Source organism: Gobio gobio (assembly GCF_949357685.1).
Source record: "Gobio gobio genome assembly, chromosome: 1".
NCBI lineage: Eukaryota > Metazoa > Chordata > Actinopteri > Cypriniformes > Gobionidae > Gobio > Gobio gobio.
In genome coordinates this window covers 77,156,748-77,184,114 of record NC_137097.1, presented here as the reverse complement: position 1 = coordinate 77,184,114, position 27,367 = coordinate 77,156,748, and the positions used below count along the sequence as shown (strand labels likewise).

The 27,367-nt window shown below is 41.6% G+C and overlaps 1 protein-coding gene across 1 annotated transcript; it reads left to right on the top strand.

Moving 5' to 3' along the window:
- The first annotated feature begins 1,987 nt into the window (after positions 1-1,987).
- Positions 1,988-25,994, top strand: LOC307124684 (GTPase IMAP family member 8-like). Its single transcript, XM_079814083.1, has 6 exons — positions 1,988-2,020; positions 5,411-5,476; positions 7,859-8,503; positions 8,598-8,669; positions 10,870-11,538; positions 23,350-25,994. The coding sequence occupies exons 1-6, from the start codon at positions 2,005-2,007 to the stop codon at positions 25,146-25,148; spliced, it is 3,267 nt and encodes a 1,088-aa protein (XP_079670209.1). The 5' UTR covers positions 1,988-2,004; the 3' UTR covers positions 25,149-25,994.
- Positions 25,995-27,367: the final 1,373 nt, after the last annotated feature.

The following is a 27,367-nucleotide window of genomic DNA, read 5'->3' as shown; positions in this document are numbered from 1 at the left end:
TGTCGTATTTTTGACCAGTTTTATTACATTTTTGTTCCTGAAATCCACCCTTCTGCTGGGATCTGGATAATCCCGAGTTTTTGGATCAAACTTTGTGTTGTTCAAAACTTTATTGTAAGATTGGGATACCTTTGATCATCAAAGGTATCCCAATCTTACTATAAAGTTCTGAACAACACAAACTGATGATTTGATCCAGATCAAAACCAAGATTTGTGATCTTATCCCAGATTACTTTTTTTTCTTTTGAACAACTCATTTTCAAGATCTGATCCAGTCCAATCTGATCAAATTACATTTTTTTAACTGGCCCAACGTGATTATTTTCAAGTTGATTTAATGTGAAATTTGATTATTTTTCATCCAAAACAAGAGGACAGAAAATTTCCCCTAACTGAAGAAATACTGCTAAACAGCTTCAAACCTGATGACTGATTACAAGAAATTATCAAAACTAGCCTAATTATTTCACTGTTATTGGTAGTTTTCATCTCCCAAAATTTTCCACTTCAAGCTGAATGTTAAATCAGGACTGACCAAAATAAAAAGTTAATTTCTGGACGTTGACTGACCCAAAATCATCAACTGAAGACCCAAAACAAGTGCGCTCTGCTAGCATTAGCTTGTTTGTTTTCACACACACTCATATGTTCAGCCAGATATATAGAAGTAAGCTGGCAGAGTTTCAGATCCTAGTTCCTGTTTAAACTCAAGAGGATGTTCAACTTCTCTTCCTCTTCTGTGTCTGTCTATAGCGGCGATCCGCCTCAAATCAAACCGCGTGAGGAGGTTTAGCCGAGCCTGAAGGCTGGTAGTCGTTTCAGTGAGTCCGTAACTAATTCAGCTCCAGGAACCGATTAATGTGGGCTATGTAGGCTATTCTTAAATGTTGTCCATTTTACATTTTCTTGTTATCTCTGTATTCAGAATTGTGCCCGGGAAATCAGGAACACGTGGAAACAAAAAACATTTTTTATAATGGCTGTTAATTCAAAACATGAATGCGCTCAGTGATTTGTAGATATCTGAGTAAAACAAGACTGTGTGTAACAACTCATAATGTAGAAACTGCACATAATGTAATACGTATTACATTATTAATAAAATGTTCATAATGTAATAATTTTCTCAAAACGTAATAAAATCTTTTATTACATAATAAAAAAATGTACTCACCAAAACATGTCATATTTTCATTATTTTAATAGCTTATAAAACATAAACATATTAGTATTCCCTTACATTTTTAATAATTTAACACCGGTATTAATCTACCTGCGAAATGCAACATTTAAATATGCAATTATAATTATTATTAATAAACAAAGCATTGGTTTTCCTTTACAGTAAAAATGTTAATCCAGTCTTAACCTGCCTACACAATCCAGTAGTAGTAGTTTAAAGGTGCAAACGTTCTTTAAAATGTATTAAAATGTTCTGTAAAATAATACCAATGCTTTATGTTTAATAAACATATAATAATAATAATAATTGCATGACTATTTAAATGTTGCATTTCACAGGTAGTTTAAGACATTATTGTAAAAAGCTATATACAATAATGAAAATATGACATGTTTTTGGTGAGTTTATAATGTAATAATTGTCTCATAATGTAAAAATTGTTATTGCATTGTGAGCTCGAGATTTTATTACATTTTGAGAAAATCGTTGCATCATGAACATTTTATTATAATAACAATGTAGTACTTATTACATTATGTGCAGTTATTACATTATGAGTTGCTACACTATGTTTGTGTGTGTGTGTAAACTGAAATGTGTAGCAGAATGTGTAGCCTATATTAGTGGTGGGATAAAAATAAATAATACCTGTTATAATCTACATATTGTTCTATGGCATTACGTTAAACAGTGCAGAAAGTATGCACATATTAAACTCCCCTGCTTTACTTGCAATGTTAGGTTTACTGCACCTTTAAGATGCCTCAGAAGAGCAAAATAAAATACTTTCACTTTTATAGTCAAACCTGGAACTATGAAATGGCGGCTCGACGTTGTGAGTATGATCCAACATGTTTTAAATAGTCATTTAAGCAATTTTACTACACTGTAACATGTAACTTTATTGCATGTCTGTTACATGTATAGACAAGGCTCACATTTGGTATTCCAAACAGTGTAAGTTACAACTTCCTTAGCATTGTGCTCCTGCATCTTGTACAAACATTTGTTTGTTTTTTGGTTCCAGTGTATACAGTTTTTGTTATTTAGCCATTAGAAAGAAAATTTAATTTTACAAAGCGAGGCAAATTATAACATGACCATATAGCAGCTTTAAAATAATTAGATTTGGTGCTTGACAATGAACCCACCAAAACATATAATTAAAAATATTAGAAACTAACCCAAACCCACACTCAAATATTTTGTTGTTGTTGTTGTTATATTTGTAGTAAGAAAAATCAACAAATCCCTAAATGTCACCAGTTTATAAATTGTTTTTCTTCAGATTTAGTTGATTTCTAAACATTTGTCTAAAGTATAGCTATGTATACTCAGCAAAAAAAAAAAAACAGTCAACACGTGATGTGGTCACAATGTGAGGACAAAGTGATCTAAAAGTGTAACCTCACAGCTACACATTTAGCCAAACTAATCACTCCTACTTAAACGGGAGACAAATTGATGAGCAAACTCAAAAAAAGGATTTTTCAGTTTTGATCACTTTACCTGAACAATTCATGTTGAATTGATGCCATTTTGGCTATTTTTCATTTCAACATGATTGTGTCATGTTAAACTGACTTAAAACTGTCACTCGTTGGTTAAACATAAAGTTTTCATTTTGAAATAACATGTTTCAATCAAGTAACTCAAAGAAATAAGGCTTTCACTACCATCATGCTTTGCAAAGGGGCTGAATTCGGAGAGTAAATGTTTAAATAAAGTGCAATTTGATGCATTTTTAACAAGATGAGAAAATGGAGAGACTTTTTAATGGTTAATGTTTTGTTATGTTGGTGTTTAAAAGTTTGTGTTATGTTAGTGTTTTTGGAGGTTACCATTGTGGTGAAGTGTAGAGCGTGTGCTTGGGGTGAGGACCTGCTCAATCTAGTAAAGTTGTTTTAATAATATAAAGCAAGTTAATCATGTGGAAATGCTTTCCATGATTTTTTAATGATCATTCAAAGAGTAATTTTTTTGAGTGTATTTGCTGCCTCCGTAGTCATCATTGAATTATGGGGAAAATGGGTGATATTCTTTCATTTATAACATAGTAGTAACTTGACTAAATGGGATTCATTGAAAGTGATGTAAACATATCGGTTTAACATCAAGGATTAAATTTAAGATAGCATGATTAATTGAAGTTCAATAAAAAAACATTAATTCAAGTTAAAAATAAGTATTTAAATCATGTTTAGTGAATGTTATCTGTTCATGTTAAATGAACACAAATATTTCAAGCTGGTTGAACATCATCCATTGTTGTTAAGATAATGTGGTGTAATCACGTGGAACCACTGTCCACGATTAAATCGTGTTCAACCAATGTGCTATTTTTTTGAGTGCAGGTAAGAATACAACATGCACACTTCTTCTGTCTGTCTTTCTTTTACTCATGCACCATCAAACAGGAAATATGTGAATTGTATCTACATGGAACACTAGTTTATCTTCATAGTGAGTTACGTTGTAATGCAGTGTTACAGCATGACTCTCCTGAACTAAGTTTGCCAATTAAAGGTGCACTATGTAACATTTTTGCAGTAAAATATCCAAAAACCACTAGGCCAGAGTTATATATTTTGTTCAGTTGAGTACTTACGATTATCCCAAATTTTTCCAACTATTTGTAAATCGTGAGAAATTGCTATTTTACCCGAGGAACCGGGACGTGTGGGGGCGTGGCCTGTTGATGACATCATATCTGCGTTCCCCTCAGTTTCTGGTTTTATTCTGCAGAAATGCTTCCTCTCTCTGCAGTGTGAACAAGTGTCATACCAGCCGCTGAGAGAACGCACAGAGTAACGCCATCCCATCATCAACACACTCAGATGTGTGTAATATGATCAACAGAGCTGCGCTACCTCACACTCATGAGCGGAGGAGCGGAAATGACGCCGGCGACTGTGGCATGATAAAAGTCCCGCTGTTCGCGAGGCGTGTGTTGCGTTCATCTTATGAACAATCGCTCCAGCGGTTCCTCAGCTCCACAACACTCGGTCCTGCTCTGCTTCAGACTACAGTAACGTTAGTAATCACATCCATCAACATGATTTCTGCCCATAGACCGTAAAAAAATATGGACGACGCGACTTCATTGGCTTCCGCTGACGAGAGTTGAAGCTTTCGGAGGCCCGCATACGGCGCTGTCTTCTTGCGCAGATTTGCGACCGAGTCTGCACAGTAGAGAGCAGGAAGTAGAGGCGCGATTATCAAAAGCCCGTCCACACTCTCACAGATGCAGAACAATTCATTATGATGGTGTGAAATAAACAGTTATGGAAATGTTGAAATTAAAGCTAAAGCTCCAATCTCCTCCCGAAAATCCAGAAAAATTTCAGTGACAACTTCACTCAGAGAAACCGTCAATCTCAGCTGTCAATCATGACGTCACACCCCCCGTTTTTATAGCATCAAATAACTCACTAAAACTAAACTTATTTAAAAAACGAACACTTGAAATGAAATCATCTTGATAAAAACTGCCTAAAATGACAGAAACCATCTTTAGGAAACAATTATTTGAAGTGTAATTTGTTTAGTTTGTCTCGCCTCCATTCTAATACATGGAGAGGTGGAGTTTATGAGCTATACTGGGACCGGCCACTGGGGGGCGATCGATGCGCGGAGGCTTCAGTTTCTGAGAGGAGTGCTGCAGGATTGTTTTGGCGCAAATACCAGTAAATTGACGCGCAAACCTTAGTAAATCACCTTAAGTGACTGATTTAAATACTTTCCTCCATGAAGTTTGTGTCTGAAAGAGAAAACTCCTACAAATGTATACGCAATAAGATCAGCCACACAAATAAATCTGTCCACGCCTTTTCAGCGCTCATGTATCACTGCGTGTCTTTAGTGAATCCTGACAGTATCGCAAAAGAGGGTTTGCACTGGCGCAAGCTGTTAGTAAATCTGGCCCATATCATGTGGAAACCTTCATATCGTGTGTGCTACAATATAAATAAAAAACTTCAGCAAGTTATCAAATAAACGTATTTCAACAGGGTCTTTCAGCTCAGTCATGGAGCCTCAACAGAGCTGCACATATTGGGTCTTTCGCTTATTCGACAAATCAGGTCATGGAGTGCTCTACCAATCAGCTGATGAGTTAATTCATCTGACATCCAAACTGTGCAATGCTGGGAAGGTTCAAAAGGTTGATATTTGTTCAGCACCAATGTAAGCAGTTTTTGAAATTCATCTTGCAATTAATCAACAGATGTATCGGAGAGCAAGGAGAGCAGACCAGGGCGGAGAAGAAACAGCATGAGTGGTCCTCCAACCCGTAAGTGCAAAGACAAAGTCCATAACATGCTTTCTTATAAAACCTTCTTACCATTATGTCTGTTGTTTTGATCAGTGTTGGCGGTAACGCATTACAAGTAACTCAAGTTACGTAATCAGATTATTTTTTCAAGTTACTAAAGTAACGCAGTACTTTTAAATTTACAACAAAATATCTGAGTTACTAAATAAGTAATAAGTAATGCAAGTTACTTTGTTTTCTCATGAATTGACTATTGCTGCGTTCACACCGAACGTGAATTGAGCGTCAAATTCACGTCTAGTTGGACGCATGTTTTGAATCCAGAGCAAATTGGACGCACGTATAAATCGAGCGTTTGAAGCGAAATAGACGAACGTTCGAGGCGAAAGGGGCAAGTGGGAGGGGCAAGTGCTAGGCGGTTGTCTGTTTGCAAGATGGCTGATGCTGATCAAGCGCTCATCGAGAGAGTCACCGCTCTGTATTTGCTCTGGACAGTGGTGTAGGGGTCAGCATCGTCGTACTTGGGTCCAGACCCTCCGGAGGCGAACCCAGTTTGGCGAGCTTCACCTCTTGCTCCAGGAGCTACGCCTGATGATGGCCACTTTCAGCATTACTTTCACCTGTCCCGTGCCCAGTTGGATGACCTGTTGTCCCGCATCGGTGCGAGTATCGAGCAGACAGACGCCAACAGATGCCAAAGTTCAGATTTTTCAACTCGGGCGTCAAACGCAAATTCGCTTCAAATGCACAAAAAGCACCAAATAAAATCACTTGCGCGTAATGCGCAAGACACTCAATTCACTTCTTTCGCACAAAATTGCGTCCATTGCACCGCGCTAAATGCGTCTATCGCGCCGCAGAACCTCCAGACACGCGTCAACGCGTCTTTACATTGACATAACATTGGAATCACTCGCTCCAGACGCTCTATTCGCGTTCGGTGTGAACGCAGCATCAGGCTTATTCGTTTCACTTTTGGTGTGAGCGGGCCTTTACATTTGCCAAAAATAAATCTTTTTTTTTGTTGTTATTAAAAAACAAACAAGCCCAGCCCAAGTGAGAAAAAGTAACGCAAAAGTAGCTTAACGCATTGCTTTCCATAAAATGGAACTAAGTAATGCAATTAGTTACTTTTTTAGGGAGTAACACAATATTGTAATGCATTACTTTATTAACCCCTAAATGCTTAAGCGACCCAGGCCATTTTCACTACCCTCCTCCTCATTCATTTTGTAAAGTTAGACATCAACCTTCTTAGTATTCCTCAATCAATCCATTTTAAACAATATAACAAGAAAAAATTATAAAATTATAATTGAATGCTTGTTTTTCCACTCGTTTTTTTGTCAAAATTGTATAAGGTCGCAAATGACCCGAAGTGTGTAAGATTGTACATACATTTTGTTCTGCACAATAATAAATGAATTTATAATGACGAAATAAGTTAAATTTATCTTTATTCCACAAGGTGGCAATGTCTGATACACAATGATGAAGAGACGTTTCACTCAAAGTTACCTCAGACAGAAAACAAAACAATAATCATTATAATCTGCAAAACTTGAAATGGCTCAGCGATTTACTGCAGATCAAGTGCTGAACACAATCAGATATTAGTGTCACTGTCACTTGATGATGGATCTGGGTAAGGAAGCTGTCAGTGATCAAAATATTGATTTTGAAGACGGTGAAAATTAGTTTTGAGGATATGCGTGAGATGGCGAATATAAGCAGATGCAGAATGTAGTGGGAAATGAGTTCTGATGAGGACAGTGATGATGGTATAAAACATCTGCTCAAACTGAACCCTTCCAAGCTCCAAATGGTAACGAAATATGTTTTATTTTATTCTTCTGTAATTGTTACTCTAATATCAGGAGTTGTATATATTATCGCGACAGGTCGCTAAGGACTCGAATATGTAAGAATGTTTGGCGAAACAGTCATGCATTTAAGGGTTAAAAGTAACTTATTTTCCAACACTGAACACTGATGTTAACATATGAATACTTCTGTCAGTTTGGATGGTTTGGTTTTGGTCTTCCCATTCATGCAACTTAGCATGGATAAAAGCTGTGAGTGCAGAGTTAACGATACATAACCGATATAAATGTATTGCAGGTATCATCAATGTTCTTAATGACAATAATTTAATGTAACAACATAATTCAAGATACTGTAAATGAGTCTGAATCAAGGAGGAATATCAGAAAACCAAGTCCCAACTGTGGATGAGAGGAGGAGCTGGGGATAAAGGAGGGGAATTAGCTCTTGAGCAATGCAATAAAGCAGATGAATAATACTAAATGCACCATATGCGATAGGCATGGATCAGCTGATCCGAGCTTGACTGACATGATCTGGCAGAACTAACACTATGCATGATTTCTTTAATTCTAGTGTCTGAACTAAGAATGTGGATATTGGGAGAGAACTGGGCAGAAAAAAGCTCAATTGGAAATTTTCTCTTAGGAAGAGCAGCATTTGACAGCGAAGTTCCTCCTTGTCTTCAGCAGTGTCCTGAGAGAGCCAGAGGATGCTTTGAGACTCAACGCATATCTGTGATCATCACACCAAATCTCTTTGACAGACAGGTTCCTGTAGCCCAAATTTCTAAGGCACTGAAATGTTGTGTGGAAATGTCCGCTCCAGGTCCACATGTGCTTCTGCCGATTCTGCATCTAGATTTCCCTGAGAAGAACAGTGATATCATGGAGTTTATTAATAACTTGTCAGATGATACTATGAAACATACCATAGTAGCGTTGATGCAATACCACAGTGTTAAGGAGGATAAAGCTGTTAAGAGCTTACTCAAAGGATGGAAGTACTACACATTTAAAGATGGGTGTTCTCAGTTCGAGTTATTTGAAAAAATCAAGTCCTTGGATACAAAGAATAAGGGAAGGCATTTCACCCCGGACATTTACGAGTCACCACCAGATATGCCATCAATATCATTTGAACAGCCATGTGAGAGTAAAAAGATGGAAACAGTGGAACAAAGAGGAAAAAGTCATATGTCAAGTTCCTCAAATAAGAGTGGTAGGTGTTGTGGCAGGGTATTAAATAAAGCTTCATGTTAAATATACATATAAATGCAATATAAACAAAGCTCAAATTCATGTAATTCATGTAGGTAAGCTCAAACAAAAAGTAATTCAGTCAGTGTCATCGAGGAAACCTGCACACCAGAGTGCAACAGAAGACTGTAAGTAATCACTGTCATGCTACCAATCCTTGAATCTCAACACAATATTCATACTATACTAGAGGACTTTGTATCAAACAATTGTTTTGTCTTCACAGCAAAAACCCCAGTGTTAAATTAACTCTCCTCAGAGTTTATTTGACTCCAAACTCAAGAGTGTTAAAGTAACTCTGAAGAAGTGTTAAAGTTAACGAGATAATTAAGAAATTAATTAAGTGATGATTGAGCATTAGTGATGAACACCTGATGATAACAAGAATCACTGAAGGATTGTGGTGATCAGTGTTTGCTTAAAGCCTAGTTCAGACTGCACGATTTTCAAACTCGTCGGATCACTGCTCTTTTCCCACTGCATGACTATCTGGGCCAGCATTCAGTCACTGCTGTGTTCACACTGACCGATGGATCAGCGACAGGGGGTTTCACACTGCATGACTGTACAAGAGGAAGAATCACAGACATCTGTCCTGTCCGCAAACTACGTTTCACAAGCAAACACACGCGAGAAGTGAGAAGGAAACAATGCAAGATCACACGTGCGTCAGACTGGAGTTCTCGCGTGAGACTGGAATTGTTATTAAAAATATAGACGGCAGTGCATATTTGATATAAATTTACATATACTGATATTGTGGTCTATAACTCCTCCCTGAACCTCCCGCTGGCCTGTATCTTGCTCTCTCATTGGCTGTAGTTCATCGCCGTTGTATTTTCAGTCAGAACACATTTCACACAGCTGGAGTTTGAATTCACACTGTTTGATTGTCACTCACGTGCACAAGCACCGATTTGCCTATGATTTCAGGCATTTGTCTGCGATTTCGCAAAACCTGTCGGCGAGTCAAAATCGGGCTAAAATCGGGCAGTCTGAACTTGGCATTAGTTGGGCTCTTGACCCTTGACTGGTTAACATTAGGTTTTTTGAAAGCACATTTATTTATGGCAAAGAAAGCACAAAATCTGTTCATGGGTTGATTATGTTTTGATTAACATTATTAACATAATCATCATTTAGTGACCCGATAAACTTATATTACTGTCTGAGCTTTCCTGTAGCTCAAACAGTAGAGTGTGGCGCTAGCAACTTGTATCTTGAAGTAAATTGCTTTGGATAAAAATGTCTGCCAAATGCATTAATATAATTCTAAGATCAATCTTTAATTATATGGGTGATGTGTTGATTTTACAGCTCTGTGATGTTACAGTATGAGATTCTGCAAAAAGTTTTTAACTACTCTATTGCTTTAGACACACACACACACACACACACACACACACACACACACACACACACACACACACACACACACACACACACACACACACACACACACACACACACACACACACACACACACACACACACACACAGAGACATCAAGAATCAGCAAAGTAATCTCAACAATGGTGACAAATAGCTTATCAGATACACAGATCAAATCTGGACATCACAAAACAAGCTACTTAAAAGTCACATAAAACAGCCAAAATAAAAGAAAATGGTAAGAATAAAAGAAATTACTAAAACAATTCATATTATAATTTATTCATGTCACTATGCATTCTGGGAGCCATGGGTGAGTTTTGAGTGGTTTACCCAGACTGCATGGAAAAAAGCTTTTTGATGGTCACCATTGTTGAGATTCATACGCTGATTCTTGATGTCTCTGTGTGTCTAAATAACAGTGAGGTTCAAACCTCTTTTGAACAGAATAACTTTTAAAAATCCCTCTGATTATACTGAAAACACCAGATCTGATGCTGTAGAATCACAGAGCTGCTGTAATCAATAAAGTAAACCTAACTCAAAGATTAGGCTCTAAAGGACATAAGTGATTCAGCTCATGATGATTATGCCCAAACACAACCATCAACACCTGATCACATTTCTCTGGCCTTGTCTGGGTGCTATAAAGCAGTTACACGAGACAGACAAAAACTATTGTTATAAAACCCCACTCAAATAGAGCCCCACTCAAATAAACACTGATCACATCATTCAGTGATTCTGCTTGTTATCATCAGGTGTCTTCACTAATGCTCAATCATCACTTAATTATCTCATTAACTTTAACTCTGAAGAATGTTCATTTAATGTTGGAGTTTTTGCTGTTTTTCTGCTCCACAGGATTTATTCAGTTAATACATGAATTGAAAAGTGTTTAATTTGGATTATGATTTATTTTACAAACTGTTTCAGTGCAAAGCTATTTTTTTCAAAATCTAAATCTGGTGATGTTTGGAAGGAGCAGCGCTGAAAAGACTTTTACAGCAAATACAATACTGCCACGAGTGCAAACATCTGAAACCATCCGCGAATGTGTGAAGAGAGAGGGTGTATGCTTCACACCTTCATCTGGATATCAGGTCACCCTGGTTGAAATGCCGGAGCTGTACAATACATATCTGCCTCAGAAGGATGTGCTGCGTGAGGCACACTGTGCTCTGTCTCTCTGTTCATTTAACATAGACACATTTCTCCTGGTCCTTCCTGTCAGTCCTCTCACTGATGATGATAAAGGAGAAATTAAGGAAGTCAGTGGCATATTTGACACAGCTGATGGGAAGTTCTGGGATCATCTAATGATCTTGTTCATATGGGAGGGTAACAGAAAGGACAAAGTCATTACTGATTTTATACATGGAAACAGAGATATTCAACGAATTGTTAAAAAATGCGGGAACAGATACCACACACTTAGTGCACACATTGAGCAAAGACTTGAAAGTGAGCAGCTCTCAGAACTGCTCAATGTGATTACTAGCAGGAATACTCGCTACTCATCTGCTATATATCACGAAGCACAGATGGAGAAGAGGATTCAACTGGAGGAAGAAAACATTGAGTTAAAAATGATCAAACAAACAGGTAAGACAAACCTTAATATGCAAATGTCTAAACAATATACAGTATATTTTCTATTTAGTGTTTATATCAATACTCACAAATGATCTTAAATCATGTTGTTTCATGGTGCTGTAAGTTTTTCCATATGTCTGGTTCACAGACTGATTTATAAAGACTTGATTTTCTCTTAGTATAACCAACATATTTTCAAAATGTTATATTTAAATTAATGTTGTCTATCATCAAGTAGCCAAAATCATCTGATCATGTTTTCTCTTGCTGTTCTTGCCATAACAAACATAGCTACAGCAACGAGAGAAAATCTGATGTTAAAAAGTTAAGGGTCAAGAGACCAACTAAAGCAAACACTGATCACCATAATGGCGATTTTCAATAAATCATCAACATCTAAACCTCTGTTGATTCTCAATAAGAACTTCTGTAGACGTCAGACAGAAATAAAGTCAGTCTGGTTAGTAATGTGTGAAGCTGGTAATGCTGTTTGTGGAGTTGTTTAACCCTCCTCTGATGAGATCAGAAAAAGTCCTGCTCTGTATTTTGTTCCAAACCCCTGGATTTGCTAAGTATCAGTTTTTCAGCCAGGAGGTAGAATTAATTAGTGAAATCAGCTGAACTGAGTTCATGAGTGGAATAAACATATGGCAAGACTTTCTCTTACTGACCACTGGACTTTCCACCTCTGCTTTGGATCTTTAACCCGTGTCCATAGGCTACACTAGATAGTCTATGCCAGTGGTTCCCAACCTTTTTTACTCGAAGGCCCCCCTCCTCTCCGAATAAATACTGCAAGGCCCACCGACCCCCACCAATGTTATTTAAAAAATAAAATAAAAAATCACGATATATTAACATTCAGTGTTCTTTTTTGCAAACATAATTTGCAGACATTCTTTACAACTTAGAAGTACTTACTCTGCTCAGTTATACAGTACAATAAGTACAAATAAACAAAAGTCAACCTGCCATACCAAACAAGACCACAGGAAGATGCCAAAGGACCGCAAATAACTACTATACGGGTCCATTCATAATTAATAAACACACTAAAATACAAATGAAAAATAAAAATTTTCTGAATGTGTGGAAACATCAGTGAACAGTTCCTCTATCAGAACAAACAATATGGAGCTGATGCCCGTGTAACACCACTGATACTCACAAACTTCTCCAAAGCACACTTCTTCGGCGAGCATCCGTTATAAAACACTCAAAGTCCATTCATTTTGACAACTACGTGAATATATTGAAATACGATGTTATATCGATCAGTGAGCCGAGAGCGCACGTTTTTGTTTGAGCATCAATAACATACTCGCGCGTGCCCAATGTATGACTCCTAGATGTCACTGTAATCGTCTTTACCTTCATTACAATCGTCACCCAAACAAAACTTTATTCAGTGAGCAGAGAGCGTACATACGCGGTTTGCGCATCAGTTATAATGGACACGCACAATGCCTAATGTATGTCACTGCAATCGTCTTTACCTTCATTACAACCGTCATCCATCAAAACTTTTTAGAGAAACTGGTTTGCTTTATCCATCTGAAATGTGTAATTTGCGTATCCTGTGTTCATGAAACGGTTGGGGGTTTTGAGCCGCCGTTCAGACTATATTTCCCACAGCGTGATTAGAAACGCCTTGAGCTGCGCCGAATCCAAAACAATAACAGAATACGTACGAGAGAGGTGGATTTTGTAGAGGAGTAGAGGAGATTGTTGAAATGTATATTTTTTATTTATATAATTTGTATTTTATTACTTAACGTATCAATAATAAAATGTATGAATTATATTAATATATTCAAATTCATTTTAAGTTATCTCGCAGCCCACCCGGAGCCGCAGCCCACAGGTTGGGAACCGCTGGTCTAGGCTATTACTGTCGAACATTTATATCATAAAACAGTTGTCTAATACTTGCATCTACTTACATCTTTCCACAAACTCGTTGCATTGTGACCATAGATGGTTGTGACAGTATAGCTGCATTTCCATTACAGATTTGCGCAAAACTTTTGCGATATTTTCTAATTGTCAATGAAAAAAACTATTGCGGAAAAACGGTGGCACAATTTTTTTAATGACTTATCACGAGAGGAAAAAAATAAGTTTTAGTCGCAAGACATCGGTTAAAGGGGCTATATGCGTTTTTCTGAAATTTAAACTTGCGACTGACACCTGTGGCCAAAAAACAGAACTGCTCTTATTTTCTGCTCGCTCTCGCAGCGGTGGTGACGTCACATCCGCAGACAGCGCGGGAAAAAACGACCCGCCAGAAAATAGGAAAAATAGGATACAGGCTTATAGGTGCACCCACTGTGAGCGGACAAGGTGTCAGTATGCTCATCAGGAGATGTTTGAGTCATAAATGGTAAAATAAAAAGGCTATTGTTACGTTTATTTTGGGGAAAAAGTTGCATATAGCCCCTTTAAAGAGTAACTTCAGTGATTTAGAATTAGGCTTTGTATCAGTAGAAACCCGGTAGTATATTCAAATTATGGTACTTTCCCCCCTCATATCCCACTGAGATGAGAGAATTATGCATTTTATTTCTGGAAAAATTCCTCCAATGACGCAAATATCGTCATATTAAGTCTTCGGAGGATTTTGTGGCCAGAGGCTAAAGACTACAGCCACTAGATGGAGCTGTTCCTCGTCCGCCCATAGGGGAGAGATCTCACACACAGAATGTAAGACACAGACGGCCGCACGGACAATCATAATGCAGCGCGGTGCAGAGTTAAGTGAGTGTTTCAACTTTTTGATGAATTCCTAGTATAGTTTAGCTTCCATATGCGATCTGAAAACGTGCCTGACTGGCGCTTAACGTTACCTCAGCTCTGCTCAGCTCTTTTCTTGTGAGGAATGAGATCTGACTCCTGCTGCGTCTGTGCCGTGACTTTCGTTCGGCTCACTCACACTTTATTGAAAAGACACGTTCAGTTTTTAATTGTAGTGTTTATTCTCTAACTGAACGAAATGATTGTATTACTATGAAGATCAAAACGACGGTGTACAGAGTGGCCTCGTAGGGCAGCGAAGCAAGTGCATTTTGGGAGTTGTTGTCTTTCATCTACATGAGACAAAAGTACATTTTCTGTCTTTTCTCAGTCTAGAAGGCACCAAATTCAAAAATAATTTCACATTTCTACTGCAAAAATGACCCAGTTTAAGTACAAAGCTTAATGCTAAATCACTGAAGTTACCCTTTAATGGAAATGCCTATTTTGGTAGGTTTGTATATCCCAGCCACCGCACTAGCCATTATTTTTAATGGAAGGAGAAATAGGCATATTACTCAGGCATTCATTCAAATTAAAAGAGCGAAATCGTCTAAGGTTACGTATGTAACCTCTGTTCCCTGAGAACAGGGAACGAGCGCTGCGTCTAGCTGACGCTATGGGGAACGCCCTCGGCGTGACTGGTGTCTGAAGCTACTATCGAATCACGGCAAAGTCTTTGACCGACGTCAGCCCATGATGTCATCAACGTGCGACCCGGAAGTATAAAAGGGCGCCGTGCCAACACATACACATCTTCTCGTCTGAAGGGACTGTATGGCAGATAGGCCCTGAAGCATGGCAACGCGACGCAGCGCTCGTTCCCTGTTCTCAGGGAACAGAGGTTACATACGTAACCTTAGACGTTCCCTTTCGAAAGGGAACTCTCGCTGCGTCTAGCTGACGCTATGGGGAACGATATACCAACGCCGCCATGCTGAGGGGAGTGTCTGCCCATTGGCAGTGACAACTGTCAACTCAAGTAATTCATAGAAAAACCTGAGCGATTCCCCCTCAGGTCCTGGGCTGACAGTGACAGCACTCCGTACGGTCATAGCCCAAGCTATACAACTAAACGGAACCCTAACGCACTGCGTGGAGTTCCATCTAGACAGCTCGAAGGCCCGGGACCACTACTTCCAATGAAGGGGTCCCTTCAAGGGAATGTGGCTAGGGGACCCGAAGGAACCCCAGCCAGTCACTACTCGGAAAAAAGTTCTCCCGAGTGCCACCAGGGAGGCCTGACCTGGTGCCCTAAGTGTTATGGACACTTCGGTTTAGCCAACCCTGTCTGTTCAAAACAGAGCCACTGGATGGTGCCCAAAGGGCGTCCAAGCTAAGGGACTGAAACAAAGGCAGTCTTACTTAGCCCGGAACTCAGAGACGGGTTATCCAAGAGAGCAATACTCAGCGTAGTGCTTTTCAACCCTTGCTATCGAGGGGAGTCTGCCTGCTCAAATCAAGGATCTACCAGGTGCTTGTGTTTCAAAGCAGTAGGGAGGCCGAAAGGGCCTTAATGACTGATCTAACAGGGAGGCCTCATGAGAGGCCTACGACCGTCTGACCAGGCTCAGGCGGCTGAGCACTCATAGACGACCCTCATTGAGGGGAGCAGCTGAGCCTGCCTGGCGAGTAACCTCCAGCTGTAGGCCCAACTACCACAAGTTCTCACAGAGAACTGGTAATCAAAGTGCCTAGCTCAGGAACTTCAACTTCAAGGAGGCCCTGTGGGCCTACTACTTGATAGCGGGTATTTCCAGGGAGGCCTATAGAGGCCTACTACCTAACCGCAAGCCATGCTGGAAAACTCAAGCATCCAGGCTCGGGACTCCGTCCTCAGGGAGGCCTCAGTGAGGCCTACTACCTGACAGCAATACCGCCTGCTGAGGTTACCCTTGTTTTCTCAAGGAGGCCTAATGGAGGCCTACTACTTGACAGTCAAGCTACGCAGGCTAGTCGGGCATCCTGTTTAAGGAACCCGTCCTCAAGGGAGGCCTATTAAGGCCTACTACCTGATAACCAGCCTTTAGGGAGGCCTGGAGAGGCCTACTACCTGATTGCAATACGTGCTAAATGACTGGGTCCCAGGAACACCTTAGGGAGGCCTGATGGGGCCTACTACTTCTTTCGAGTGACCACCTTCTGGGACTCGATAGTCAAGCTACGCAGGCTTTTCGAGCATCCTGAATAAGGAACTCGCCCTCAAGGGAGGCCTATTAAGGCCTACTACCTGATAAGCAGCCTTTAGGGAGGCCTGGAGAGGCCTGCTACCTGTTTGCAATGCGTGCTAACTGTTTCAGATGACTGGACCCCAGGAACACCTTAGGGAGGCCTGATGGGGCCTACTACCTCGTTCGAGTGAAACCATCTGGGACTCGACAGTCAAGCTACGCAGGCTTTTCGAGCATCCTGATTAAGGAACTCGCCCTCAAGGGAGGCCTATTAAGGCCTACTACCTGATAAGCAGCCTTCAGGGAGGCCTGGAGAGGCCTGCTACCTGTTTGCAATGCGTGCTAACTGTTTCAGATGACTGGACCCCAGGAACACCTTAGGGAGGCCTGATGGGGCCTACTACCTTGTTCGAGTCAGGGAGGCCTATTAAGGCCTAGAATTACATTTACATTTACATTTACATTTAGTCATTTAGCAGACGCTTTTATCCAAAGCGACTTACAAATGAGAGCAATAGAAGCAACTACAACAGTCAGAGGCTACAGTATGCAAGTGCTGTAACAAGTCTCAGTTAATCTAACACAGAACACACAGGATTTTTTTTTATTTTTTATTTTTTTTATAAATAAATTAGACAGACAGAAAAATGAATAGAATGTTAAGTGCTATTCTTGATTGGTCAGGTGCTGCTGGAAGAGATGCGTCTTTAGATGTTTTTTGAAAATGGCTACAGACTCGGCTGCTCGAATTGAGATAGGCAGGTCATTCCACCAGGTGGGGGCAGTCCAGGAAAAGGTCCGTGACAGTGATTTCATGCCTCTCTGGTATGGCACCACAAGGCGTCGTTCACTGGTAGAACGCAAACTCCTGGAGGGTGTGTATGTCTGAACAAATGGACTGCATTTATATAGCGCTTTTAACAGACCTACGGCCATCCAAAGCGCTTTACATTTTTGCCTCACATTCACCCATTCACACACCGACGGCGGTGTCAGCCATGCAAGGCGCCATCCAGCTCGTCGGGAGCAGCTGGGGTTAGGTGTCTTGCTCATGGACACCTCGGCACTTGGTCATATGGAACCGGGGATCGAACCACCAACCTTCCGGTTTGTAGACAACCTACATGAACCACTGAGCCACTGCCGCCAACAAGCGAGTTAAGGTAAATTGGTGCAGAGCCAGTGGTTGCTTTGAAGGCGAGTACCAGTGCCTTGAATTTGATGCGAGCGGCTATTGGTAGCCAGTGGAGTCTGATGAAGAGAGGCGTGACGTGCGCTCTCTTCGGCTCGTTAAAGATCACCCTCGCCGCTGCATTCTGGATCAGTTGCAAGGGTTTGATAGTGCATGCCGGAAGGCCTGCTAGAAGAGCATTACAGTAGTCCAGTCTGGAGAGAACAAGAGCTTGGACCAAGAGTTGTGTGGTCTGCTCTGATAGGAAGGCTCTAATCTTCCTAATGTTGTATAATGCAAATCTGCAGGACCGGGTTGTTGCAGTAATGTGGTCAGTGAATTTTAGCTGATCATCGATCACAACTCCAAGATTCCTGGCTGTCCTGGACGGAGTTATGGTTGATGATCCTAGCTGAATGGAGAGATTGTGATGAAGTGCTGGGTTGGCTGAGACCACAAGCAGTTCAGTCTTTGCAAGGTTGAGTTGCAGGTGATGCTCCTTCATCCAGGCAGAAATGTCTGTTAGGCAGGCAGCAATACGAACACCAACCGTGGGATCATCTGGTTGAAATGAGAAGTAGAGTTGAGTGTCGTCTGCATAGCAGTGATAGGAAAAGCCATGTTTCTGAATGACCGATCCCAGTGATGACATGTAGATGGAGAAGAGAAGTGGTCCAAGCACTGAGCCCTGTGGAACTCCAGTGGCTAGATGATGTGACTTAGACACTTCACCTCTCCATGACACCCTGAAGGACCTACCTGAGAGGTAAGACTTGAACCACTGGAGAGCAGTTCCTGAGATGCCCATCTTCATGAGAGTTGACAGGAGGATCTGGTGGTTAACTGTGTCAAAAGCAGCAGACAAATCCAGTAAGATAAGTACTGTGGATCTGGAAGCCGCTCTTGCCTGCCTCAGTGCCTCCGTAACCGAGAGCAGGGCAGTCTCAGTTGAGTGGCCGCTTTTGAAGCCTGATTAGTTGATATCCAGGAGGTTGTTCTGTTCAAGAAACGTAGAGAGCTGGTTAAAAACAACTCGCTCGAGTGTCTTTGCAATGAAAGGCAGAAGGGATACCGGTCTGTAGTTTTCTAAAAGTGCTGGGTTCATAGAGTGTTTCTTAAGCAGTGGGGTTACCCGAGCCTGCTTAAATGCTGTGGAGAAAGTCCCGGTGTGAAGAGAGGTGTTGACAATGTGAGTGAGTGCAGGAGTAACAGAAGAAGAAATGGCCTGAAGGAGGTGAGTGGGGATAGGGTCAAGCGGACAGGTAGTGGGGTGGTTGGAAAGGATGAGTTTGGAGACTTCAGCTTCAGAGAGCAGAGAAAAGGAGGGGAGTGTATGTGTTATGGTTGTTGAGATGTGCGTGTCGGTTTGTGGTGCGGAGAATTGGCTGCTGATGGAGGAGGTTTTTTGTGTGAAAAATGATGCAAAGTCATCAGCTGTAAGAGTTGATGAAGGAGGGGGGGGAGGAGGACAGAGGAGCGAAGAGAACGTTCTGAAGAGTGCACGAGAGTCAGAGCAGTTGTGTATTTTGTTGTGATAGTATGTAGTTTTAGCAGTGGAGACGTTACTAGAGAAAGAAGCGAGAAGAGACTGATACAGGGTCAGGTCAGTAGTGTTTTTAGTTTTGCGCCACTTCCTCTCTGCCGCCCGGAGCCCAGAGCGATGTTCGCGGAGAACATCAGACAGCCAGGGGGCAGAGGGAGTGGTGCGGGCTGGCCTGGATGAAACGGGACAGAAGTTGTCTAAGCAAGATGTAAGAGTGGAGCAAAGAGTGTCAGTAGCACTGTTAGTGTCCAGTGCTGAGAACTGAGCAGGTGGAGGGAGTGAGGAGGAAACCATAGTGGATAGACGGGAGGGAGAGAGTGAGCGTAGATTACGCCGAAAGGTAATCAGCGGAGGAGTGTGTGTTGTGTTAGGAGTTAGTAGGAGGTTAAGAGTGATGAGAAAGTGATCTGAGGTGTGTAAAGGAGTAACTAAAGTGACGTCTGTGGAGCAGTAGCGTGTGTAGATAAGATCAAGATGGTTACCTGATTTATGAGTAGCTGTAGTAGATACTCGCTTAAGATCAAATGAGGTCAGAAGAGTGGTGAAGTCTGCAGCCTGGGGTTTATCAAGGTGAATGTTGAAGTCACCGAGCAGTACCAGAGGAGTGCCATCCTCAGGGAAGTGAGAGAGTAACATATCCAATTCCTCCAGGAAGTTACCCAGTTGACCTGGAGGACGATAAATAACTACAACATGGATTTTAGCAGGGTGAGTGACAGTGATTGAGTGTGATTCAAATGAGCAGTTGCCAGATAGAGAAGGGATGGGCTCAAATATCCAATCCTTTGAGATGAGCAGACCAGTACCTCCGCCCCTCCCAATCTGGCGAGAGGTGTGTGAAAAAGAGAAATTATTTGAGAGGGCCGCAGGAGTGGCAGTGTCAGGAGTGGCAGAATTAACAGCAGGCTTTCAGGGAGGCCTACAACCTGCCTCTGAGAGTGACCACAATCTGGGAACTCACCCTCAGGAAAGCCTAGTAAAGTCTTAGAGTTAACAGCAGGCCTTTCAGGGAGGCCTGATGAGGCCTACAACCTGCTTCTGGTAGTGATCACAACCTGAGAGCTCATCCTCAAGGAGGCCTAGCAAGGCCTTACACCTACCAGCGGGCCTTCGGGGAGGCCTGATGAGGCCTACAACCTGATAGTCTCCAGGCTAGCTGTCCTGATGCGCTCATCGGTACATACCTCCAGTGAGGCCTGTTTGAGGCCTTCCAACTGATAATGGGCCTTGTTCAAGAGGCCTACTGAGGCCTACAATTGACAGCCGACCTTCAGGAGAGCGTATTTACCCCTATTTAACCTGATAGCCAGCTAGGCTAGTAGTACCTGATGCTTAAGCATTGTCACCTGCCTTACTAGAGGCCTGATAAGGCCTACCACTGTCACCGTTTACTCTTGAGAACGGTGCAATCCTTCCTGCTAACTGGGACAGCCATATTTGAAAAATGTGGGTTGTAGTAATAATAGACCCAACGGCTCGTTTTCATGGAGGCCTGCTGAGGCCTAACACATGATAGCTACCCATTACTATGGGGACCCGTTCCAGGGAGGCTTGTAGAAGCCTACAAGCTGTACGAGTTTCGCAAAAACGAGAAATAACTGCCAGACAAACAAACTGACTGCTATTAAAACCAACGACTCTCAATGAGAGGAGGCCTCCGATCTAAGTACAACAAAAAAGGTGACGGTGCCTCAGCAACGCGCCTCCTTCTCCCACATACCAACTGACGCCGTAGCGCTCAGTCGTAACAGAGACAAACTAATCCAACCTGCAGTGGCTTAGGGAACCAAAGACACATAATAACCCTAGGCGGTAGACAAACACTACATTCTAACAGAAAAGTGTGCTACCGCCTAGTAATCCGCAAACATTTCAAAGAAAAGAGCGGCGGCCTAAACACTACTCTCAAAATGAGAGGAGGCCCATCTTCTGATAACCATAAGCGGTGGCCTATCTGGCGCCATCTTGACCAACCAGGGAAAGCCAACACACGCTCACAAACATAGCCCAGATAATGGTGCTGTGTTAAAGCCTAACTAAGCAGGGGAAAGACAGTTCTCTCTGATGAATACCCAACTCTGTACAGGAACCTGGGGTCTGTAAGTAATACATATTTTTAGTATAACACACAAAAATGACCACTCTCACCTGCGGCATGCTGAGCGAAGACTCATTGTGCGGTTCTCACCACCATGTTCTACCGCCCTTGAATGCCTGAAAGGGCGTTCTCACTGAGCAAGTCCGGGCGGGCCATCAGAACATAGTTCTACTCACCATAGGCCCGCCTCAGGCCTGATGTAAGAAGCGCCTGGGTAAAAGTCATAAAAAGAAAAAAGGAAAAAGGAGAGGGCTATGATGTAATCGCCCTCAAGGGAAGTGATCCATCACCAACGCCCTCGTTGAGAATGTCTGTCCTGGATCACCTCCCTTAGATCCTTTTTCCCCGCGGGAATCCCGTCTCCTCTGTACCCTGCTCCTCCAAGGAGGGGGGGGCACGAGAGGAGACGCTAGCACTCTGGTCCTGCCTACGGTCCTCAGACCGTGAAGGACCAGGTCCCGCCTGCCTGGGTGGGGGCGCGGATCTCAGCGGTATGCATGTCTTAAATGCCGCTGAGCGCGCCTTCGCCTCCCTGAACTTTCCAACCACCGCCTCCACGGAGGTGCCGAAAAATTCAGTAGGCGAAACCGGCGAATCGAAGAGAAAACCCTTTTCTTTCTCCCCGATATCAGCCAGGCCCAACCACAGATGCCTCTCCGTAACCACCATAGCCGCCATAGAGCGGCCGATAGCAGCAGCAGTCTGCTTGGTGGCCCGGAGAGACAGATCTGTGGTGCGGCGCAGCTCAGCAACCGCCTCAGGGGACAGCCCGGCCCCCTGGTCGAGATCCTCCAGCAGGTCCGCCTGGTACGCCTGAAACACCGCCATGGTGTGAAAAGCAGCACCAGCCTGACCCGCTGCCGTGTATGCCCCTGCCATTAAAGCACAACGTGATTTAGAGAGGCAGAGTTTGAGCTCTCAGTGTTGATGCCCACGAAATGCGAGAAAAGTTCGCAAACTTTCCTCGCCAGTCGGTAGCCTCAACACATATCCATATTCCCCTATCCCCTCGACATCAGCGAAGTTAAAACGGTGATGTCGATGAACATTGGGTAGAATATGGATTCTTCCATACCCTCTCGATCTCTGTAAGAAGATCAAGAAGGAATGGAAGGCTCATCTGAGCTGATGGTTTATGGCCAAGGAGAAATCGATCATGCAATCTATCACGAGCGATCTCTCCTCTAACGCGCCAACATGGCAGCAGCAGCCTGCCCGCAGCACGTTCCATAACATTCACCAGCTCAGCATACACGGTCAAGGTGGCTGAGAGGATTCATACCACTCTCACCAGCCATCCCTAAGAGCACTTGCTGTTTAGTCTCATTAGCCCCAGATCGTCGCGACGATCGGCGAGCTGCATCTGAGAACCCATGATGTATGCCAACGCTCAGCCTCAGCTTAAGCGGGACAGCATCATCCAGTCCCAGATGCCAAACTTTCTTCCCTCAGGAAAAAAGCCGGACTAGAGTGGAGCGATCTCAGATTGAAAACCGCTCACACTCACACACTAACAACTTCAAATGAACTTGACTGTGCATGCTCTTGATCCCAGGCAGTAAATACACACTCGTGTGTATTAATAATTGAATTTGTTTTACCTTAACTCGTATAGCAGTTCAAACAGACAGTCCCTGAAGACGAGAAAGATGTGTATGTGTTGGCACGGCGCCCTTTTATACTTCCGGGTCGCATGTTGATGACGTCATGGGCTGACGTCGGTCAAAGACTTTGCCATGATTCGATAGTAGCTTCAGACACCAGTCACGCCGAGGGCGTTCCCCATAGCGTCAGCTAGACGCAGCGAGAGTTCCCTTTCGAAAGGGAAGTTTGAATTTACATGGTGGTAACTCAAAGTTCACTTTTTTTTACCATTTTGTTTTATTTTGGCTTGGAATTTCGTTTGTTGGAAATTTGAACTGAATTATGCCCTCAAGTGGTAATCAGGGGTACTCTCACTTGTGATTGTGAAACCTTGATACTAATATTAAGATGTAAACAACAAAATAATAGTAATACTTTTTTTTCCCTCTCTCTTCTTCAGCTGAAAAGGAGCGTCAGAAAAGGAGTACAAACTGTGTAAGGATTGTACTTGTTGGGAAAACTGGAAGTGGGAAAAGTGCAACAGGAAACACTATTCTCAAAAAAGAAGTCTTTAAATCAGGTTGCAGTCTGAAATCAGTGACATCCTCGTGTCAGAAGGAAGAGGGGTTTGTTAATGGATCTCCAGTAACTGTTGTTGATACCCCAGGCCTGTTTGACAAACATGTCCCAAATGAAGTAGTGAAGGAAGAGATTCTGAAGTGCATCAGCCTCCTCTCTCCAGGACCTCATGTGTTCCTGCTGGTGATTCGAATCGGAAGATACACAGAGGAAGAAACAAAAACTCTAAATATGATCAAGGAAACCTTTGGAAAAAATGCTGTGATGTTCAGCATTATAATATTCACCTATGGTGATATGCTAAAAGATCTGACATTTGAGAGTTACCTGGAAGAAGCTGATTCCGATATGAAGATGTTAATCAGAGATTGCGGAGAAAGATATCATGTGATTGACAATACAAATCAAGGTGATTCTAAACAAGTCATTGACTTACTGGAACAAATCAACAGAATGGTTGAAAAGAATGGAGGAGGATGTTACACCAATGATATGTTCAAAGAAGCAGAAGCTGCCATAAAACAGGAAACAGAAAGAATATTAAAAGACAAAGAGATGGAAATGGAGAGAGAGAGAAAACATTTGCATGAAAAGTACACACAGGAGATTGCTGAAATAGAGAGGAAAATGGACAAACAGAGAGAACTCATGGAGAGAGAGAGGGAGAAAAGAGAGGAAGAACTCAGAATCAAGGAAGAGTTCTTGCAAAATGAACTTAAGAGAAGAGATGAACAAGAAGAGAAGGAGAAGAAAGAAAGACAAGAAGCTGAAAAGCAAAGAAGATTTGAGGAGAAGAGGAAACAGGAGCAATGGGAAAGGGATCGGCAAGAAATAGAAGCAAAACGGAAAAAGTTAGAGAGTGAGCAACAAAAGAGAGACCAGGAATACAAAGAGAAGTATGAGAAAGAGAGGAGAGAAATGGAGAAAATGCACAAAGAGAGACTGAAGAGAGAAAATGAGGAAGAATACCAGAAAAGACTTAAAGAGGAGAGGAGTGAATGGGAGCTGAAAGAAAAGAAAATGATTGAAGAATTTGAAGATGAAAAAAGAAAAAGAGAAGAAAAGGAGAATGAGAGGATTGAGAAGGAGCTTAAAGAAAGAGAGAGAATAGAGAAAGAGTATGAGAACAGCAAACTAGAGATGAAAAATCAAAAAAAAGAATGGGAAAAAACATGGAAGGAGGAGTGGGATAAAAGAGTGAAAGAGGAGAAGAAGAGAAGGGAAGAAGAGAGAGAGAAACTGAAAAAGCTTGAAGATGCATTTGAACGAGAGCGTAAAGAAGAGGAGGAGAGGAGAAAGAGAGAAGATAAAGCCAAACGAGAACATGAGGAGAAAGAACGAAAAGAGATGGAGGAACAGTATGAACGGAAATTAAAAGAAATTAAAAGAAAGTACGAAGATGAGGCAAGAAAACAAGCAGAAGAATTCAATGAATTCAGAGCGAAATATATGAAAGACTTTTATGCTCTCATGTCAAAGCATGATCTAGAGATGCAGGCACTGAAGTTACAGCATAAAAAAGAGTGTTTTGAGAATAAAAAAGACTACAGTTTACTAAGTGAACTCTCAAATCAAAAAGAGAAAAATCTGAAAGAAAAAATGAAAGAAATGGAAGAGAAACACCAAAAAGAGATTGATGAGCTGAAAGATAAGTATAAGGATAAATGTGTTTTACTGTAGGGCAGTGGCTCTCAACACGGGGGGAGATCAGAAGGGGGCGAACATTGCTTTCAAGAAGAAAACAGGACAGGGCATCATTTTGGTACTCTGTGTATTTTATTGCTTTTCAAGTAGAATGTATGCCTACATTAATAAATAACAAAACTGTTTCATTTGAAGAAACAGTAATATTGTATGTTGTTCAGAGACAATTGCTACTTCGGTTTTGACTTCATTTGGAAATGAGACAGAGTGTATTTAGGCCACGCCCACACCGGGGGGGGGGGGGGGGGCAATCCAACGCTCTACATTGACTTTGTATTGCGTGAAGCGCCTCCTTGTCATTTTTTACTTATAACAAAAAACAGAACAATGTCTAAAAGCTGATATGTGACAGGGTGTACAGAAAACAAGCTAAAAAACATAGAACTAAGTTTTTATAAGCTGTCGACCCCAAAAAACGAGCGTTTAAGGAGACAAAAGTGGATACAGGCAATAAGACGTGAAGCTTCAGCAGAAGAATGGGTACATTTTAGGATCCTGACACTCAGTATGCATAAATATGAATATTTTCTGTGGATCAAAACAAAAGCATTATTTTTTTTGTGTGTGTAAATATTGCTTGTTAGTGTTGTAGGTCACTTAAATATATATACGGTACCCATAACAATTCTCTGTTTTTCTTGAGTCAGAGATGACTGAAAGTGATGATTTGTGGGTAAGTGAGTCACATGCTCATGCTGCTTCGACTGATTAAGTGATTTATTTATTTTTATTAAAAAGAATATTGAAAAAAATGTATTACAATTTAAGTTGTAGTTCATTTGTAAAGATGTTTATTACATTTCTTTAATAAAATGATCTCTCAATGACTAGAAGGTTGTATATAACATTTAATTTTTTTCTAAAGTAAACATTATCTTTTATCTGTTATACAGAATTTGCAGTGTTTAACCTTAAACAGTCTGTTTAAAGGTCCCATGGCATGGCATTTTTCTATTATTTTATAGTGTTCTCTGAGGTGTACTTATATTATTAGTATGATTTTTACATCATAAAATTTCATAATTTAGAAATAAAAGGCATTTTTTCTATACTGCTGTTTGCCCTGTGGCTGAATGCCCTGCTTCAAGAGGTGTGTCTGCTGTGAGACTTCAGTAAAAACGCCCACTGTTGTGATTGGCTGACATCTTTGCATTTTAAATGAGCGGAGGGGGCGTGGTTTAACGAGGCACGAGCAGGCACGAGTCTGCCAGAGAGACGGATGGACCTGTGTTCACTTCTCATCAGTTCTCTCAGCATGTCTCAGTTCAGGGTGAACTGTTGAAGTTACTAGCATTATTCAGGTTATTAGTTTATTTCTAGTCGGAGGGGCTGTCACTCATGTCAGAAAGTTAGTAACTTTAGTAAATTATGGATCAGCGCTGACTCGAGACGCGAACCGTTTAGAACGATTCAGTCCGATTTGGTGAACTGGTTCGGTTCACTAAAAAGAACCGATTCAAAAGAATGATTCGTTCGCGAACCGGACATCACGGAGACGGAGCGATTGCTAACAAAGTTATTTATAGTAACTACTGAGTTATGAGAGCGCTGTCAGTCAGCGCGAGTTTATTGTGTTTGTATCTGAGAGTTCTGAATAAACACGAGTCCCAGTCACACCGAGTCCTCTTCATCATTATTCTACCAACTTTGTAACACATGCAATGGACCATTACAGCGAGATGAACGAGTAAGTAAGTGTTGAGTATAGCATTATTTCTAGATATGTTCCAATCATATGAATAGCGTCATTGACGCGCATTGAGTAACGTAACACAGCGCAAACAAAGACACAACAGCAGTAATCAAATGTAATCCAGTTTATTTAACCTGTAATCCAGGTTAGCTGGCTAGCCTAGCCGGATACCCTCACGCTTACCCCCCGTCTGCTTAATCTCACGCCGCGTTTGGTGCCTCCGCTGTGGGCCAGATGCAGTACTGGGGGTCGGGGATGTTGGAGGCCGAGCTTCAGCGTGCGTGAAGTTTATCTCTAAAGATGTGACTGCTGATGTTAAACAGAAAAGACTGTATGCACATTTTAGAACAGATAGACGCGACAAGGACGTACAAAAACACTGACTCACAAGATAGAAAACACGAAAACACCGTTCTGTCGGGAGAGAGAGAAGCCGCTGCGTGTCCACAAATAATAAATAATAAGCTACACATAAGAAATCAATGATCACAGATCAGAAGGA